Raw genomic sequence first — 16,251 nt, 5'->3', positions numbered from 1 at the left:
TAATAAATAACTAACACAATTTGTACAGAGACATTTGGATCCCTGGTAGCAACAGAATCGAACGGTATATTTTGGTATCTTCCTGAACAACACGCTGGTATTTTTAATCCCACCACTCAATCCCACCACCACTATTTCTATACGCGACGCTGTCCGAGGTAGGCGAGTTTTGAGCAGTTGAAAAGCCCGTAAAATAGTGCAAAATAGTAACTAATTTTAAGTGCAACGTGTAAATAGAGGTAATTCAGATCGCGAAAAAGTTTCGCGAGCAAATAATTTGAGATTGGAAAGTGGAAAGTACGTGAACTGGGCGAGAAAAGAAAACGCAAAAACGTGAGACTGTGTGCGTGCGAAGAATTTTCCGTCTCCCTCGCACCAAAGTGGAGCGCACTCAATTATTTTGTGGATGGAGTGGAACACAAACAACAAGAACCACAACGACTACAGCAAAAACAAAAGCGACGACACAGCAACAAAAACAACAGCAATAGCAACAACAGAATTAAACGCAAATGCAAAAAATGTTGAGGGAAAAGGAGCGAAAAGCGAGAGAACAATAGCAAAAGCATTAGAATGTAATGCAACCGATGGAATAAAAAGAGTACAAGTACAAAAATTGCATTGGAAATTGAAATTCGTGCGACAAAAGCGGACGATTGCAGAAATTTTCAAAACTTGGCAGCCATATTTACTACAAAAGCAACGCCGTTGTAAAAATACGTGACAAAACGCTTACACACACATACTCACATTCGTACACCCACACACAGTTGCGCTCTCACACATACACACACGCACACACGGGCGAACCGAAAGAGAGAGGGAGAGAGATAGACGCGAATGTGAATTAACAAACAAACAAAAATATTTTGCGAAAAAGACAAACACAAAAACTAAAGCCAATAAAGTGTATTACATAAACAAACGGAGCTCCGATATCGAAATAAATATTATGGAAATCGCACCACTGATCAACAACGCCGTCGCTGTCGTCACAGCCTCTGCCTCAGCCGCCGTCTCTGCCTCTGCCTCTGCTAGCGTCAGCAGTAGCAGCCAGGATGATAACGGTAAGCGGGTCTATAGAAGATACGCGGTACTCTCCCTGTGCCAGTGGATTTATAACTATATAGATAAGAAAATATATGTAAATTTAAAGCATAAGGTGCAGTAGGTACTCGATAGAGTCATTATTAATTGCCTCGTTAAAAATCTTTACGTTCGTTCCGTATTATATGATTTCCATGTTTCCGAAACCGAAGTAGACAATCAGAATGTCTTCTAATCGACTAGACAACGTTTTACTCCAATAAACCGGGCTAGTCTGCCAGCTATCTAACTTCACAATTCGTATTCCGGGTTAAACCGGCTACAAACCAAATACATTTATTTGTTTCTTTACGTAATACCTAATTTGTTTACATCATAAATCATTATATATTTTTAAGACGCACAACACTTAATTAAAAACTAAACGAAAAAGGACATTTCATACCTGGTATTCTATTGTTTTATAAATTATTATTCTTTAAATAAATTAAAAATCGAGGCGGTCTTGATTCAGATTCATTATTATCCAATCAAAGAAATAACCTTTTGTAGTAGTAGTAGTATGAGTAGAACTATCATGAGTAACATAGAATTGGTAAAATTTTCCATGAGTATATCTCCAATTTTTTTTTCCCAACTTTCAACAAGCTATTTGTCAGTTGTCCACCTTCTAGAAGTCGTACTGTAGCAACCATTGCACATTGCACAAGTAGTCACCCACACCAACTAGTGTGCGTGTGGATGGTGCAACACATTTCAACGGGGGTCGCTGAACTGCCCGTGTGTTTTTTCTGCTTTCAATTGTTTTTTAGAGGCCAAGCGAACGGAGTACGACGGCAATAGCATAGTAATAGTAGTGGTTTTGCCGCTCGTCCCGCTGTTTGTTGTTGCGCAATTGGCAGCGCAGAAATGTACGTAGATCATTGGCCAGGGGATTGTGATTACTCAGCAGTTCCTCAAGGTGCTCCAATAGCATTTGCCACAGTTTCCGAGACAGCATGGCAACCAATGGTCGAAAGGGGTTATTTTTAGGGTCTTACATTGGGTGCTTATCAAATCAAGGTGTTTACCATTAAAGGTAAAACTGCTTGGAAATTAATAGAGGTTTACTTCTTTCAGGAAGTATACCTATAAATTAGGATAGTTTAGAAGAGTTTTGCTAATCAAGAAAAAACAATTCATAAAACATTTCGTTTACAATCGATAAATAGAATGCCAAACCAGTATTTATAAAACGTAGTTGTCTTGATGGCATTTTTTACCAAACATATTTCCTTTACAAACAAAGATTCGAGAACTTAGAGTCATCAATTCATATACAGTTTATAAAGAGGGCTATGATTATTTATTTACTATTTATAAGATACATGTAATTGCTTTTATCTGAAAATACATAACTGGCACCTATGTGTATTTATATATCTGAAGTAAATATCTTTCAGCTGTTAAGGTGGTTCCATTACATCGGGGTGTTTTTATTACTATCAGTTTCTTGGGGCGTGTGCTTATCTTCCAATTTTTGCTTTTTCTATTCGAAGTCAACAATCTGGCTCTGCTCGCGTCGCTGACTTTACAAAAAGTGCTAAATATCAACAATAACAATAACCAGCACATCAAAAACCATAACCACAACCACAGCCACATTAGCGATAGCGATAGCAAACAACACGAGCAACAAAAACAACAGCAGCAAACACAACCACAACGACGAAACCTCGACATTAAGAGCGAGAATGATGTACTAAACCAATTGCTAAAAACTGGAGCTGTTTTCACCGCCACGCCCACAGCGCCCATTGCCATCGAAAGGAAGAAGCAGACGCTGCAGCAGCAACATCAATATGCACAACAGTCACATCAACAGCAGCAGCAATACAGCGCACAGAAGCAACGCCTCAACTCATCCATATCATCGACCCACTCATCGACATCAACGAACTCCTCCTACGGCAGCTCATCCTCGGAGGAAGCCGCGGGCACATCAGCTCCATCGGCAACGGGTGCGGGTGCATCTGTCACATCGGGAGCATCAACAGCCAGAGCAAGTACCACGAAGGCGTCCAGCAATAAATTGCCAGAGAAATCAAAAATTCCGTCCGATATACTTGATGATCTGGCCAGTCGATTTATAATCAATGTTCCGGACATGGAGCTCAACAATCTAATACGAATGTGTTTCCAAATCGAACTGGCCCATTGGTTCTATTTGGATTTCTTTTGTGCCCCCGAAACTGGAGAGGATGGCGAGACCCCTAAGTGCGTGCAGCGAAAGCTGCCATCGGTGGGCATCAAGCAGTTTGCAATGCAGTTGTTCCAAGTGAGTTTCGGGTCTGAAGTAGGATCTTATGTTGTTTGAATTGTATTGATTGTATTCTTGTTATTTCACCAGCACATTCCCTTCCTGAACAAACATTTTGGCACCGTGGATCAAATCCTGGACGAGTGGAAGAACTACAAGCTGTCGGTGCCCACTTATGGAGCTATTCTGGTGTCCGAGGATCACAATCACTGCTTGCTAGTGCAGTCCTACTTTGCCCGCAACTCCTGGGGATTTCCCAAGGGCAAGATCAACGAGAACGAGGACCCAGCCCATTGTGCAACAAGAGAGGCAAGTCGGGAACAAATTAGAATTCCGAAAATATTGTGTGCCTATAAATGGGGCAGAAATGGTGAACTCATTTTTAAACAAATTGATGAAATGAGATTACTTTTATATTCTTTAAGAAAGCAATTTCTTTTAGTGCCTAAATAGAATTATTGAAATTAAAAATAGTTTTATTAATCTTCGGCGCTCTTTTAGGTTTATGAGGAGACCGGGTTCGATATCACGGACCTCATCGATGCCAACGACTACATCGAGGCTTTCATCAATTACCAGTACACGCGGCTGTACGTCGTGCGCAACATACCGATGGACACGCAGTTCGCGCCCCGCACCCGCAACGAGATCAAGTGCTGCGACTGGTTCCGCATCGATGCGCTGCCGGTGAACAAGAACGATGCCATATCAAAGGCCAAGTTGGGCAAGACCTCCAACTCCTTCTTCATGATTATGCCGTTTGTAAAGCGCCTGAAGAAGTGGGTGAACGATCGGAAGGCCGGAATGGAGCCGCGTCGCCGCAAATGCTCTGGCCAGCAATCGCCAAAAGCGGCCTCGCCTACGAATATGAATGGGAGCTGCAAGAAGGACGTCGCAGGAGTGCGCAATGAATCGCGACGCCAGAGACACAAGTCCATGGGTGACTTGGATGGCGTCAAGTTAAATAATCTCAATGGCAAGGGGACTGCTGGAGCGGGAGCGGGATTGACAGCTCCCGCCTCCGCCACCGCTGCCATCAACTCGATGAACATATGCAATAGCAATGGGAAACGCAATAAACAAAATGCGGCTGCGGGCAGCAATCAGGCAACGCCAACTACAATAGCAACGCCAGTGACGTCAAATGGAGCCGTCGGAGGCGGTACTGTATCCTCGAAGCGTCAACTGTTTCATAGCCAAAGTCAAAACGATGCGCAGCAATCGGCAAGCAATGAGAAGGTGAGTTGTCTCAGTGTTTGATAATATAACGTATTTAAAACGCAACATCTTCAGCAGATTGTCAGCTCCTTCGATTTAATACGCAAGGAGAAGCAGCAACAACTTAAGGCAGCTAAGGCGCAAAAGCAACAGCAGCAGCAACAGCGATTGCGCACCAAGTCGCAGAGTGATAAGCAGTACAATCCACAGCAGCCAGTCAAAATCCTGGGACAACACCAGCCCACCACGGGCATGGACTTGATAGCCATGCTATCGGCAGCTGCGGCAGCTCAAAAGACATCAAATAAGGAGCAGCAAACACAAGAACAGCAGCATCAGCGACAACGACCACGACCAGCTTCTGTGTCGCTTAACCTTGGAGCAGGTAGTGCTACCACCAACCATGCAACACCATCAGCTCCGGATGCCCAGGACATGCATAAGCTGCAGCGCATGGCCTCAGGCACAAATTTGAGGATTCTGAAGCGGGCACAATCGCAGCAACCGCAGCAGCATCATCAGCAACAGTTGCAACTAGAACAGCAACAGCAGCAGTTAGGAACTGACTTTACGCCAAATTTTAATTCGTGGACGAATTTCTCCTTTACCAAGAACTTCATAGCAAATGTGTTTTGCTAAACTTTTCTTACAGTCAAAAACTTCCTTTCAAAATTCTCAATTGATGCATTTCCCCACAAAAGGCTCGGTTACCGGGAACACCAAATAGTTTAGGAGGCTCTGTTTAGTTTTCGAACTCGCGCTTTGGGTAGCAGAAACTTTGGAGACTTGCCAGTAAATGAAAGCATGCCAATTGCATTTAACAAGTTCATTTGTTATAAAACTAACACTACAACTACCAACACTATGGACAACTAATCATGTCTAGTCCTAGGCCTTGGAGACTATGTATATAAGTAAAGTTTCTCGATCTCTGAACTGGGGATCAAGCTTTTCCAGACATATATTCTACGTTAGGGAACTGCAAGCACACTTAAACTCGAAATTGAATGCGATCAATTGTAAACAACAAGATTTTCATACCAAAAAAAAAAAAGCATAAACGAGAGTCTTCCGCTCAGCACACGTAAAGTAATATTTTGTAATAACACTACAATCGCTGTTCGACTTTAAGACCGAAATGAGACCGAACAGATTGAGTATAATTATGTTAGAATCCTTCCTGTAAGCTAAAAAGTGTTTATTGTGAGCCAAGTGAACCAAGCCTACTTCGAGCAGAGTGCTCGCCGTTTGAACGTATTTTTAGAGAAACCAACAAACTAAATCTAACTTAACTAAAGCGTAGCTTTAAAACGCCTCGAGTACAGATCATTGTGCTTCAATTTCAAAGTCCACAGTTGACTTCTAGCAGCAGGGGCAAACGCTTCTGCGGGGCGAGAATAAGATGATTAACCAATAATATTTCCGGGCCGTATTACTTACTGCCCGCCCCCACCTAAGGAAGATAGACGAGAGGGAGAGAGAGAGAGAGATGTGTAAGAAAGAATACAAATAATAACAATGTAAATAATTAAATTGTGATATAGTATTTCTTAGCACAATTGTGATCTTAACAAACGGCTGGCAACTACAAAAACTTTTATAAGCGAACCACAACACCATTTTAATCAATCAAAACAATGCCCCGCACACAAACCGTTCAAAATTAAGACCCACTTTTCCACAATCAGGGGCAATATCAGGCATATCTCAGCAGCAAAGTGTCTTGTCAATTTTTGATTGACATCTTGGGAATGTGAAGCTAAACATGAGAAAAAAAACATTTAACGAATTTAAATTAGTTTAAAATTGAATGCTTAAAACGTCTTCAATCATAAGACGTTTGTATGATATATACGATGAAAGGTAGATGTATTTGAGCGACTTGTAATTTAACGAAAAGCAAAATGGAAGTATATTTTTGTGAGCCACTAGTGCGTAAGAACGGGGGAGAGAAGCCTTTTAAGAAATGTTAAGTCTTTTGATAACTGCGCGTAGAGTTCGTGATGGTTTTCAGCCAGGCCAAGTTTCCTATAATTCGTAAGCATGTCAGCATGTTAACTAATTCCTCCTTCAATCAAACGTAGTCTCCAATGTGTGAAACAGTTGCCTATTAGCGTTTATCTTTAGACTAAGCAATGACCAGCAATGTCTCCAAGGTGGTATCATCAGAGCCTATAAGTTTACAGCACCGAAAATCAAAAGAAGTTCCCTGTAACTCGGTCTTTCGTGTACAATTTGAATGTAGTTCTTTAAGCGTATCAGCCAAAAACAGTAAGAAATTTGCATTTGCTTTAAATCTTTTACCACTGACTTTTAAAGCTTTTTGAAAAGCCATATTAACTTTTATTTTATATGTTTAATTAATGAGCTGCAAATCTGTTTTAAACACTTCTCTCCTAATTTGGATTTGGATTATACTTCATTTTTATTAAAAACCTATAGTTTAAACTTTTATTTTTTGGAAACACTCAAGATCCGTTTCCAGCCGCCCTAGACAAATGCCCAACGAAGTTGAAAATAATTTTTATCCATTCTGATTTGATGCCTTCTTCTTTCTCGAAATACCAAAACGAACTTAACTTCTTTGGCCATTTGTCTGGGCCAAGTGACAAACAACATCAAACTTATCCAGCAAGCAATGAATATCAAACTACAAGAACAGCGTTGTTTACACAGCTTGAAATTGCAAAACAACCAAGAATTAAATATTGTAACATTTTGTTGTAAAAAAAGAAACAAACTCTAAAGTGAAACATTTTAAATATGAATCCAAACAAACCTACTTCTCATTTAATGATGAACTGCAATCCCATTACAATTTTACCAATCCAGAGACACATATTATATTTTAATTTCATTCTTTGAAGAACCATAGACATAGCATTAGTTAACTTTAGTAAAGGGCTCCTGGAACAACAACCGACCACATTAAGTTAATTTAAGTGAATGTTGGATGCGTGAGGACTTGCTATACTGAAATCTTGCCAACACCTGAAAGTCAGAACCGCCCGACGATCGGAGTGATCCGAGTTACGGCTCCGAGCTAAATTTGCTATGCATTTTAACCATTGTATCGAACATAAACAAACCAAAAACAAATCTGTAAACACGTCCAATACAAAATCAAGGACGTGAATGCACAAGAATAGATTTTCTGACAATGAAGTGGAAGTGACCCAGATTATTTGGTTGGGCTATCTATTCTAGTGTAAGCACCTCCTTCAAAATCATACGATATCAAAAATACAATTTGTAGAATTTAATGCCAAAACAAACAAATACAAAATCCAAGTTAACTCTTCAATCAAGAACAATTGTAAAGTAAAAAGATTATTAAATAACTTATTTGTGGCAATATATATTTCCAACGTTTTCCCCCCAAAATTTCCGGCAATAAATTGATGTACCAAGTTTTAAAACAATGTTTGTTTTCGTTGGGATAAAATACATCATTTGACGTTTATCCATGAAGAATGTCACAGACTCAACAACGAGACAGATAATAATAGCTCATTCATATTAACAAAGTTCTACTTAAAGTTGCCATCTGTGTATTAATGACCAACTATGGCCATATACCTAATTTCTAACCTACGGGCCAACCTAACTACGGGCTTGGATTATCCCCAACATTAATGTATTTTCCCTGCTGCAGGGAAAGTTCCTTGGGCAGGCTGATGAACTCTCCTCCGTTGGAAGAACAAAGCGTCTGGGCTTCTGTGAAAACCAAGTGTCGTTTGCCGTAGGGCACCTTTCGTCGATCCGGTTCTACCCGTTTCATCGGATCCAGGGTCATGAACTTCCCCTCCCGATGGAGTCGACCCTGTTGTGAGTGTGAACGCATGTGAGTATGGTAATTCGAGGACGGCAATTTGCTATTGCATCCAGGAAAGGGGCACTGGGAACTCCGCCCCTTGTGCCACCTCATGTGCGACACTAATCGCGTCCACACCCGAAATCTTGAGACGCAGTCCTTATAAGGGCACTCGTAAACTTGCTGCTCCGTGGACTCGACACCGTGGTTCCGCAGGTGCTTCTCGTAGGATCCTTGGTAAACGAAGGACACGTTGCACTCCACGCACATGTACTCCGATAGCCTGTGGGCGCTGTTGTCGTGGCGGATAACGTCAAAATATCGTGGGAATATCTGGTTGCATCTGAGGCACAGGAATTCCAAATCCCTTCCGCCACACTTGTTCTTGAAGTGTCCCCTCGTCATCATGTGCTCCTGTAGCTCGCAAAGTTTGGAGAAATTCGAGCCACATTCGCGGCAATAGTAGTCCGGATTTGGGCGGGGTTTTGCACAGTGCATGCGGATGTGGGCCAGGATTTCGAGCACCTGGCCACAACAGGTGCATAGCATCCTGGTGGCTTGGGTCTTGTCCTTGAAGAACTTGGTGACCGCCAAGCCATCGCGGGCCAATCCCACGCTGAAGAAATCCTCTGTAGGGGGCTTTAAAGGTGCTTGGACATCGAATTCCATATGCTCCTCCTCCTCTGGCTCCGCAATATACTGATCAAAAGATTTCTTATCTTTCTCGACTGATTGCACCTCTTCTTCGTATGATGGAAACTCCAACTTGACCTGAAACGCAGTGGAGTCGTCTATTTCAATGGGCTTGTCGTGGATCTCTTCCTGGGCCATGCTCCATTTCTCCAGGGATTCGCTTATGCGCAAAGCCTCCCCAAAACAGAGCTCGCAGATGCATGAATTTTCTCCCAGAATGGCAACCTAAAATTGGTTGATTATGATTGCTTTCAACATCCATGGATAGACTTTCCGAACTTACATCAATTTTGTACCAATCGAATAGTCTTTGCAACAGTTTGTTGACCGATTTGAATTTTGGCTTCTCAAGATCGATCTCTGTTGCGCGGTTAGCTTTGCATAGTTTGCACATCTCAGCTTCTGTCATTTTGAAGATACTTTTAAAGAGTTGTAAAAACCATATTAACTGCAAAATAATCAATGATTTCTTCGATGTCTGCTAATCGATACTCTCGATAAATCTTCAATACATCGATATGTTACAGAGCTGCTTAACATCGATAAGCAATTCAATTAATCGATTTCTAACAGTTGTCTAATTTTTAGATTTAGAAATTTACACAAACCTAAAAAAATATAATTTCGTTTCGAATTATGTAATTTTAATTGATTTTATAAACCGTATTTTTGAACATCATGCTGGTATTTCCGAGCGTGCAGTTAAAAGATTAGCTTCGTTGACTAATGACGATTTAAATATAAAATTTTAAATTAAGTGAATCTAGATATTGGGAAACTAGTTCCATACGCATTCGATAACCTAAGAGTATCGATAGACTTCATTGGCTATCAGAATCGCGATCTAGTTCGGTTCGTGTGCACCAGAACGCAAAGTACAACAGGATTTTTTCGTTCCGTGTGACGTGAAAAGTGCACATAGTGTTTGTTCGAATTAGTTTAAGGCTAGTTAACTAACTAAACAAATAGCCATGGTAGGTAGTTGTAGATCGATTGAGATAAACAAGTATGATAAAATGCTGACGCAGTGAGCGGTGTACATATATGTGTATGCATGTGAGCCGCGCATTAACTGGTGTGTGTGTTTTTGTCGTGGCAATGTGTGCGTGTTAAAAAAAAAAAGCGGCCGCCGCGTCACAATACAAAATTGTGCTTCGATTTTTCCTAATTGCATTTCGATTTTTCCCAATTTCCGCATTTCCCATTACCCCTTTTTCCCTGGATCAGTCGTTTGCGGAAAAGATAACGGGTCTGCTGGCACGGCCGAACCAACAAGATCCAATTGGACCGGAGCAGCCCTGGTATCTCAAATATGGAAGTCGATTGCTGGGCATTGTGGCCGCCTTCTGTAAGTCGTAGGATATACATATACTAAGTTATCTTTCAGCTTAACTCATTAAAATGTAGGAAAAAACATCCGTGACATTGGGCGGCCCAAAAATATGTTGCATCGATTTTTGTGTACCACCCTCTGTTGTTGTTGCTGTTATCTATTCGTGGGTGTAGGTGTGCAGTTGGGTTCGTGTGTGTACGCACGCTCTCTGACATTGATAAAGGAAAAGAAAGACAGTGAGAGAGAGGTAGTGAGAGCGGAGAAAGGAAACATAGAAAAGACAACACAAAAAGGATACACAAATTCGCACACTGAAAAGAACACTTGTTATGTGTATAGCTATAGTTTATGTTTACATCAGTTTCAAGCAAATATAGGGTACGGAGTGAGTTTGCATTTCAATAAGATACAATAAAGTCCAAAAGGATACCGATATATAATTAATATATTACCCATTTAGTTAAAACAATTGTCGATTTATTATTCACTTGTCCAATACCACCGTTTTCTAACTTTTTTTTTTCGTGTAGTGGAAATTGTAAGTGTGCATAGGAGCTTTTCTGTGTCAAGTTTGGCGCTCTGTTTTTTCTTTCCGCATCGAATGTAATTCTCTGTGACCATTCAATCGAATTTCGCATTGCCTTTGTTTTATCAGCATCCCTTGTTTCCCCGTTCTCTATTTTTAACTTTGTTTTACCCGTTTACGTATTTGATTTTTATCTGGAATCATTTAACCTTAACCCTTAGGCTGTCATACGTGGTATAAGTGCAACATCGTAACAACTGACTGCGAATCTTAAATTCAATCTATTTTGTAATTTCATCATCACCTTCTGAATGCATAAGAATTTAAGTTCAATGAACTTTCAAGTATTTGTGATCTACTTTGATCTAGTCCAAGTCGATTTTAATTGCAGTTGATTTTGATTATGCCATTGGGTTTCATGTCATCGGATACTTACTCTAAAAAAATTGTTTGGATGAAAGTGAAAATCTTAGCTTCTTAGATTCAATAAATATTATTTGATTAAATTAATCAAATTTAAAAACTATATATATATAATTTGCGTCATCGAAGACTGAAATTTCTACAGAAACAATATGTTTCATTCTCTAGAAACTTAGAAAACGTACACATATTGTCCCTGGAAGCTGTACAGTTCAGTTCAATAAATGTATTATATATACACATTGCAGGTAAACGTTTCTACATATTTTTTGTCTCCGTACAAACGTATCATTTGTTGTTGAATGTTCTGGCAATGATTCTCACTTGGGGAAATGGAGAAATTGCACAACAAATGAACACCATCCACTTAAAATAAATATACATATAAGTACATGAATACCTCAATTAAGGGATCACAACTCACTCGTGCGGCTTCCACAATGAACCGGTTCTGTTTGCGTAAAATAAAACCAAAGTCTATGATTAATAAATAATTTTATTAGCCGGTCCGTGGAGCACAACGACTTCCCCAAGTTGGGTCAGTTTGCCTGGGTTTAAGAACCGCAATAACCTCAAGTTCCAGATCGGATTTCGCAAAAGGAAAAACATAGCTTGCGAAGCAAAAGATTAAAAGTGACCTAAATCGTGGAATCTTTCAAGTCTCTTAGAATTGAGCAAAAGGAAAACCTCGTGATCTTTTGCAGCATTTTTTCCAGCTACTTTATCCAATTATCACGCCCCAGACATTTGTTTATCTGTGAACTGTAGTAGTATGTGCTGTTTACTCTTTGTTTATGCTTCTATCATAGGCCAAAAGCAGCTGATAAAATATTTTAATGTAATTCACTTGTACGCCCCTAGCGATATCAGGTGGAATTTAGTGAATTCTACCTATGAACTACTATCTACTAACAATTTACCCAACTGTTTTCATTCTGTTTGTCACGCTTCTGTGGCTGGTTATTGTTTTAAAATTTTGAATAAAAGGAAAGGCCCATAAAATGTTGGAAATTGGCACAATATGAGTCAGCGTTGTAGATTAGATTCCGTTTCCACGGCTTTTTTCCATATTGAGCACTTTGCACGACATAATGGGTCTAGTGGGAGTATGAGACTAGCATTTTTGGTCAGTCCCCTGGGTCAGTGTTTGCAGATACAGATATACGCCTTTTATTGGAAAATAAAAAAAAAGAATACATCTACTTGACCTCTTCCTACATTAAATACAAAATATAAGAGTTAAATAATTAAAATTTGTTTCAATTATATTTGACAACCTACTTATTCACTAAATAACAAAACTACTATTAAAGTTTGCAGACGTGAGCAGATTAAGTGGCAAAATCTTAAGAGCCAAGAAAACACTTCACGTATTAATAATATATTATTATAGGCTTGTAACATTTTATAACTTGCAACTCGTATTCTTTGTCTTCCTTCCAGTTGCCATTCTCTTCGGCCTGTGGAATGTGTTCTCCATCATCACTCTCAGCGTATCCTGCCTGGTGGCTGGCATCATTCAAATGGTGGCAGGATTTGTGGTGATGCTTCTGGAGGCGCCCTGCTGTTTCGTCTGCTTCGAGCAGGTGAATGTAATCGCGGATAAGGTGGACTCTAAGCCCTTGTACTTCCGGGCCGGGCTCTACATTGCGTGAGTAACCAAAAGTTTGCCATAAATTTTACTAGTTCCTAACGTTTATGTTTTTTATTTTAGCATGGCCATTCCGCCCATAATTCTGTGCTTCGGACTTGCCAGCTTATTTGGCAGTGGCCTGATCTTTGGCACTGGCGTGGTCTACGGCATGATGGCGTTAGGAAAGAAGTGAGTAGGGGGCGGTAATCACATCGGGAAATCGTAGTTAAATTCAAAAAATCACGGCCAGCCTTAAGAATTTTAAAAGATGTAAAAGAAACTGGAAGACGTAATGGAGATTTTCTGAATTTGAAGTCGATTTCGATGTACCGTGTTGGGGTTAGTTTAGTTGCTAAGCGAACGGAGGAACGAGCGATTTAGTTAGTTGTGCTAAGCCATTTTTGCTAATCGAAACCAAATGTTTTCTCTATATTCCCACGATGTGCTTGCCACTGTGAAAACGCTTAAATAACAATAAACTAACACGTAGAGCTTCTCGAGAGGACATGGCCGCCGCTGCCACATCGCCCACACAGATGGCCGGCAGTCAGGCGGGCGGTCAGATGCAGATGGGCGGCGATCAGCATATCACACTCATGGAAGATCCCGATGTCTGGCGCCCCACATAAATTCCTAGCCGCGCCATTAGTAACTGCCAAAAAACCACACTCAGATACAGATAAAGACACAGATACTCAGATACATCCACACACAAAACACTCCACTAGAAATGCGAACGATGCAAATATTGATCGAGTAACACATATTTTACGGCGCCTAGTTTTTAGTGTTCGTTCCGAGGATAAATGTAACTAAATGAAGAGGAAAATCACTACAAAGCAGCATTGTAGGGCATCAGAGAACTAGTATACAGAACACCCCACCAAATACAAAAATAAATTGACCGAAATTCTCATTACTGTTGAAACCGAGCGTGTTAGTAATCAAAGTGTATTTTGGACAAATGCATTTCCGTCATTCGTCCCCTTTTTGCATGACATTCGTATTCATATTACAATTTTTTAGTAACTTTCGTCGAGCGGTTGGTGTTGTTGAAAACTACAGTTAAATATATTATATGCATAGAGAAACTACTGATAACAATAACGTAACTCACATGTCAAGCTGCAGCAAGCATATATTTTTAGTGAGAAACTATATTTGAAAGCTAACCGAATGCAAGAGAAACCTATAAGTTAACCACAGCTTCCACACACTCACACACAGCTAAAGCTAATGAAAAGCCACTGATGATATGGACAAGTGAATGTCGAGAACCTAGAGCAATATGTACAACTCAGAAAGTATTAACTTTATATGCTTTGCTTCGATGTAAACCATAAAATTAAATGTTAAACGTTATTTGAGAATCGATTTGCTCGCAGGATAGTCACAATTTGAAATTGAACATAATCAAGCATACAAATAGAATATATATATACAACAAGTTGAGAATTTACCAGTTATATTTTTAAATGTTGTAACCGAAAAGTGTCCATTTCAATTTGATGCATTGTTAAGCGTTTTTTCTTTTTATACAATTACTTGCTTAATAGGTTTTCTTTTTCGGGTTTCGTATGATTTCTTGTTTGCTAAAAGTATATGCTTTTTTTTAGTATACCTAAGTTAATTATAAGTGTTTATTCCAATCGTTTAACTTTGAAAGTCTGAGAAAAACGTTTTAAATTATTTTTGTTGTTGCCTTTTGGCATTCTTACCACAAGAAGCATTCCAAAATTTGTTTACCTACACATAAGTTATTGTATAATTTACTTATTATAACTTTAAATATAAATTATTTAAAAGAAACTCGCGATAATTTATTACAATATAGCCTTCGCCAGCAACTGAGAGTCTCACCCAAAAGTAATAATGCATCGTAATCAATTTGTTGAAATTTGTTAATCATTGAACGCAACACTAAAAAGGAAAACATGTAAAATATTTCGTTAGAGTTTGAACGCGCATGAATCAAATAACAAAGACTTTGTACATGTCACCTGTCCAGAATCCTGCCGTTTAAGCCAAGTACATTCAACGGCGGCATACAACGATAAACCACAATATACGATTTACGTTACCGAGTTCACATCTTTTGCTGCGTCCAAGAGATCACTAAGGCAAATACATTTTGAGCTTTTCTTGTTGTAATTGCTAGCGATTGTAAATTGTACATTTTTTGTAGATTTTGTCAATGATCGACGACGTATTTTTATTTGTGCACATGAAGAATTAAATAGATTTAGATTAGTTCCTGTAGATCCCGGTATTTATGTAAGATTTGTATACTGCTTTATTTTTTTTTGGTTGTCTTAGAAAAGCATTGGTTAAATTTACTTTTAGAACAATCGTCCCTTTGGTTCTATGTAGGCAAAGTCACAGTTTTTAGTTGAGCACTTGTAAATTGTATAATTTTGAAAACCATTTTCCAATATCCTTTACTCAAACGACTAATGAAATCCCCTTTCCTCCCAACAGAGCATCCGCTGAGGACATGCGGGCAGCCGCACAACAAACCTTCGGAGGAAATACACCTGCTCAAACCAACGATCGAGCGGGGATAGTGAACAACGCCCAGCCCTTCTCCTTCACCGGAGCCGTGGGCACGGACAGCAATGTGTGATGCGGAAGGAAGGTGATCAGGATATCGAGGAATCGGAGAGCTGGGTGTGCCGTGAGAAAACAAGACTCAGAACGCAACATTTGAAGGGCAAACCTAACCAAGAGAACATCGGCAGGCAATTTACATAATCATGTGCAATTTCTAATTGTTCAAAAACCAACGCAAATGGATAACTAAAGTTTTTAAATCCGATTAGCTCTGATCTCTTTCTAGAGCAATCCAAATAACACGATCAGAAGTCCCCTAAAAAAATGATTAAATTAAAAACCATTTTTGTATTAAATGTATGTAAATGTATATTGGTTTTATAAGCGTTTTGCGTTTTCTGTATCCTATTAATTGTGTTGCCTGTGTCCCATCATTCCAAAATATTTGGTTTCAACTAAGTAGAAATTGCAAATAAATTATTGAACGACATCACTAGCGAGGTGAAAAAAATTATGTAAAATTTATGTTTAGTCATAGTTTAAATATACCTTAAATATATTTAAATGCATAATACTAAAATGTTTAAATTAATGCAAATAACACTATAAATATTGTATGTAAACCATATTCAAATTGAATTAAACATACTTTAAATTATGTTAAATAAAATTAATTATACAAATCATCGTTGTAATCAACGCCACTAATGTGGGG

General features: G+C 39.3%; 3 protein-coding genes across 6 annotated transcripts; 2 read left to right on the top strand and 1 right to left on the bottom strand.

Moving 5' to 3' along the window:
• The first annotated feature begins 124 nt into the window (after positions 1-124).
• On the top strand, positions 125-7,983 carry LOC120450251. 2 transcript variants are annotated; one of them, XM_044006232.1, is made up of 5 exons: positions 125-1,067; positions 2,586-3,364; positions 3,437-3,655; positions 3,848-4,585; positions 4,643-7,983. In XM_044006232.1, the coding sequence occupies exons 1-5, from the start codon at positions 953-955 to the stop codon at positions 5,201-5,203; spliced, it is 2,412 nt and encodes an 803-aa protein (XP_043862167.1). In that variant the 5' UTR covers positions 125-952; the 3' UTR covers positions 5,204-7,983. The 2 variants fall into 2 exon arrangements, with proteins under 2 accessions (XP_043862167.1, XP_039489073.2); XM_039633139.2 differs by having other exon boundaries at positions 4,640-7,983.
• Positions 7,903-9,545, bottom strand: LOC120450253 (histone-lysine N-methyltransferase PRDM9). Its single transcript, XM_039633140.2, has 2 exons — positions 9,355-9,545; positions 7,903-9,296 (listed from the first exon to the last, which is right to left on the bottom strand). Exons 1-2 carry the CDS (start codon positions 9,478-9,480, stop codon positions 8,172-8,174), a joined length of 1,251 nt encoding a protein of 416 aa, XP_039489074.1. The 5' UTR covers positions 9,481-9,545; the 3' UTR covers positions 7,903-8,171.
• LOC120450254 (calcium channel flower) lies at positions 8,296-16,057 on the top strand. 3 transcript variants are annotated; one of them, XM_039633141.2, is made up of 5 exons: positions 9,909-10,045; positions 10,299-10,419; positions 12,797-13,004; positions 13,068-13,175; positions 15,465-16,057. In XM_039633141.2, the coding sequence occupies exons 1-5, from the start codon at positions 10,043-10,045 to the stop codon at positions 15,607-15,609; spliced, it is 585 nt and encodes a 194-aa protein (XP_039489075.1). In that variant the 5' UTR covers positions 9,909-10,042; the 3' UTR covers positions 15,610-16,057. The 3 variants fall into 3 exon arrangements, with proteins under 3 accessions (XP_039489078.1, XP_039489075.1, XP_039489076.1); XM_039633142.2 differs by lacking the exon at positions 15,465-16,057 and adding an exon at positions 13,477-14,795; XM_039633144.2 differs by lacking the exons at positions 9,909-10,045; positions 10,299-10,419 and adding an exon at positions 8,296-8,408.
• The last annotated feature ends 194 nt before the right edge of the window (positions 16,058-16,251 follow it).

This window comes from Drosophila santomea, chromosome 3L (genome assembly GCF_016746245.2).
Source record: "Drosophila santomea strain STO CAGO 1482 chromosome 3L, Prin_Dsan_1.1, whole genome shotgun sequence".
Taxonomy (NCBI): Eukaryota; Metazoa; Arthropoda; class Insecta; order Diptera; family Drosophilidae; genus Drosophila; species Drosophila santomea.
This window is presented reverse-complemented; position numbering and strand designations above follow the sequence as displayed.